The sequence below is a fragment of the Artemia franciscana genome, chromosome 10 (genome assembly GCF_032884065.1).
Source record: "Artemia franciscana chromosome 10, ASM3288406v1, whole genome shotgun sequence".
NCBI classification, from domain to species: Eukaryota; Metazoa; Arthropoda; class Branchiopoda; order Anostraca; family Artemiidae; genus Artemia; species Artemia franciscana.
In genome coordinates, this window is record NC_088872.1 from 4933693 (window position 1) to 4937219 (window position 3527).

Genomic DNA, 3527 nt, shown 5'->3' on the forward strand with positions numbered 1-3527 from the left:
AGGGAAGTCGAAACCCTTTTGGCAGCACATTAATATTGCTTGCGGGAGATTTCAGGCAAACATTACCTATAATACCGAGATAAACCCCTGCAGACGAAATGAATGCTTGCCTGAAAAATTCTAATTTATGGGCACACGTAAAAACATTAAAATTAACTACAAATATGCGTGTCCGATTGCAAAACGATGACTCTGGTCAAACATTTTCAGATCAATTGCTGTCAATTGGAAACGGAAAGCTCCCAGTAGACTCAATTTCAGGACGTATACAACTACATGCTGATTTCTGTAATTTAGTGACGTCCAAAAATGAATTGATTGAAAAAGTATTTCCGAATATTCAAAACAATTATAAAAATAATAAATGGCTAACGTCCACGATATCAACACTATTGTTTTGACCAAGATTCGAGACCAGGCAGTCCTTTACATGTCAGTCGACACAGTTTTGGAACCAAATGAAGCGGTTAACTATACATCGGAATTTTTAAATTCCGTGGATCTTTCAGGGTTTCCAACACACGTGCTACAACTAAAAATAGGCGTACCAATAATACTTTTAAGAAATATCAACCCACCAAAGCTTTGCAATGGCGCGCGACTTGCCGTAAAAAAAAAAATGGAAAACCTAATAGAGGCCACAATCTTGACAGGGTCTTTTGAGGGTGAAGCTGTTCTTATTCCTCGCATTCCCATGATTCCAACGGATCCACCTTTTCAATTTAAAAAATTGCAATTCCCAATTCGATTAGCATTTGCAATCACCATTCACCAAATCACCAATCACCAAAGCTCAAGGTCAATCATTAGAAAAGTGTGGTATAGATCTTAATACTGATTGTTTTTCCCATGGACAATTGTACGTTGCATGTTCGAGGGTCGGTAAACCTGACAATCTATTTATATCCAGCGACAATTTGACAGCGAAGAATGTTGTATATTTGCAAGTTTTACGCAGTTAATTTGTATTGTATCTATCTATCTATATAAAAACGAGTTGTGTGTATGCATGTTTGTTTGTTTGTAAAAAGAGCGTTTGCATATGACGTCATTATTAGTACAAAAGGCTTTGTATATGCACACACTATGGGAAAGCCAAGAATGTTGTATATTTGCAAGTTTTACGTAGTTTGAAACACATATATAAATCTATCTATATTCACAGGTGGGACACAGGGCCTCAATTACAATGGCTCGTAACTAATGGCTCACCTACTAGGTGTTGGGGTGGCTTGAAGCGCCACCCCAACAGCTAGTATAGATATATATATATATAGATATCTATATTCACAGGTGGGACACAGGGACACAACTACAATGGCGCGTAAATAATATGGCGCGTAACGAGTATTTTAACAAATCTTTAGTTCAGAATCGCTAATGTTATTATGTAACTGCAACAATATTTATGGCCTCTGAGGATATGATTGACTCTTACTAGGTTGCGAGCTACCACTACAACCCGGATATCCTTTACCAGTCAGTCAAAAGAACTTCATTTTTTTAAGCTTAACACCCTTGCAATTTCTATCCACCTTTCGAGCTGTTTCATTACCCTTTCATTGCCCTGTTTCATTGATGGTTGAATTTCATTGATATAGAAATAGATCCTATCAATGCCCATATTGAGCTAAATAATTACCTAGTTTTTCAACTGTATTTGCAGCTTTAGGTGTTGGACACTCCTGGTTATTATACAAAGCTATTATATATAATTTTTTCAGTTTCATCGCATGAAGACTATCTGTCCCCTTAGAAGCTCGAATAACATCATGGTCGCTCGAAAGGTAAAAATATTTTGTTCCTCCCATTATAATACCGCTTTCAGCAAGAGCTTCCAAATCCTCGAATTTTGAGATAAACGCTTTCAATTCAGCTGCAGTGGCAGGAAATGTCTTAGATTTTCCCCAAACTGCTCCATCAGTACCAATAATAGCTCCTTCTGAAATGCCATTAGATAACAATTCAATTTCAACATAATTATTCCATGTAGACATCTTATAATTTGTACTAATTCGTGACGAGTTGAAGTCACGCGTTAAATAGCGGGAACCTAGCAAAAAACAAAACTAATTTTAAAATTTTCAGGTAATTTTCTATTTTGAAATAAAAACTAAAAATTATTGCTCGAACAACATAAATATTTTTGATGTTTACATAATAGCTTTAGTGGTTCTGGCATGAAAACTAAATATGCTAATCAAATTGGGATTTGCAATCTTTTAAGTTGAAAAGGTAGATCCATTGGAATCATGAGAATGCGAGGAATAAGAAAAGCCTCACCCTCAAAAGGCCCTGTCAAGATTGTTGCCTCTATTACGTTTCCCATTGTTTTTTTACGGCATTGCAAAGCTTTGGTGGTTTAATATTTCGTAACAGTATTATTGGTACGCCTATATTTAGTTGCAGCACGTGTGGTGGAAACCCTGGAAGATCCTGCGAATTTAAAAACTCAGATGAATAGTTAACCACTTCATTTGGTTCCAGAACTGTGTCGACTGACTTGTAAATTACTGCCTGTTCTTGAATTTGGGTCAAAATAATACTGTTGATTTCGTAGACGTCTTTATTCTTGGCTGCCAAAATCGCTCGTTCACTGAGCCATTTATGATTTTTATAATTGGTTAGAATATTCAGAAACACCTTTCCAACCAATTTATTTTTGGACGTCACTAAAGTACAGAAATCAGCAGGCAGTTGTATACGTCCTGAATTTGAGTCTACTGGGAGCTTTCTGTTTCCAATTGCCAGCAATTGATCTGAAAATATTACACCAGAGTCATCGTTTTGCAATCGGACACGCATATTTATACTTAGTTTTAATGTCTTTACGTGTGCCCATAAATTAAAACTTTTCAGGTAAGCATTCATTTCGTCCGCAGGGGTTGATCTAGGTATTATAGGCAATGTTTGCCTGAAATCTCCCGCAAGCAATATTAATGTGCTGCCAAAGGGTTTCGAATTTCCTTACAAATCTCGCAATGATTGTTCCAGAGCCTCGAGCGACTTTTTGTGTGCCGTTGTGCACTCATCCCAAATAATAAGTTTGCATTGCTGCAATACTTTACACATCCGAGTTGATTTGGAAATATTGTACGTGGGAGTGTTTGTAGAATACAAATTCAGAGGCAATTTCAAAGCAGGATGAGCAGTTCTTCCAGCAAGCAGCAATGTTGCGGCTATTCTGAACGACGCAATTCCCAACGCTATGTCATTTTTTGATCGAATTGATGCCAGAATCAATTCTATCACAACCGTTTTACCAGTACCTCCTGGTGCATCCAAAAAGATTATTTCTCCAACGTTGTTATCGACACAGTGCATTATCTTATCATAAATGTCTTTTTGCGCAGACGTTAACTTAGAAATATTATTTTGTACATACGACAATAGATCACTCGTTTTGTAACTTTGTTCACGATCCAATTCTACACATGTCAAAATAGCAGCATTACGATAGCATGAAGGCATTCCAAATCCTGAAGAGGTTTTTTTGCCATACATACACTAAAGCTATTATGTAAACA

At 36.7% G+C, this 3527-nt stretch overlaps 1 protein-coding gene across 1 annotated transcript; it reads right to left on the reverse strand.

Annotated features, from left to right (window-relative positions):
- Nucleotides 1–1613: 1613 nt before the first annotated feature.
- On the reverse strand, nt 1614–1997 carry LOC136032362 (profilin-like). Its single transcript, XM_065712683.1, has one exon. It carries the CDS (start codon nt 1995–1997, stop codon nt 1614–1616), a length of 384 nt encoding a protein of 127 aa, XP_065568755.1.
- Nucleotides 1998–3527: the final 1530 nt, after the last annotated feature.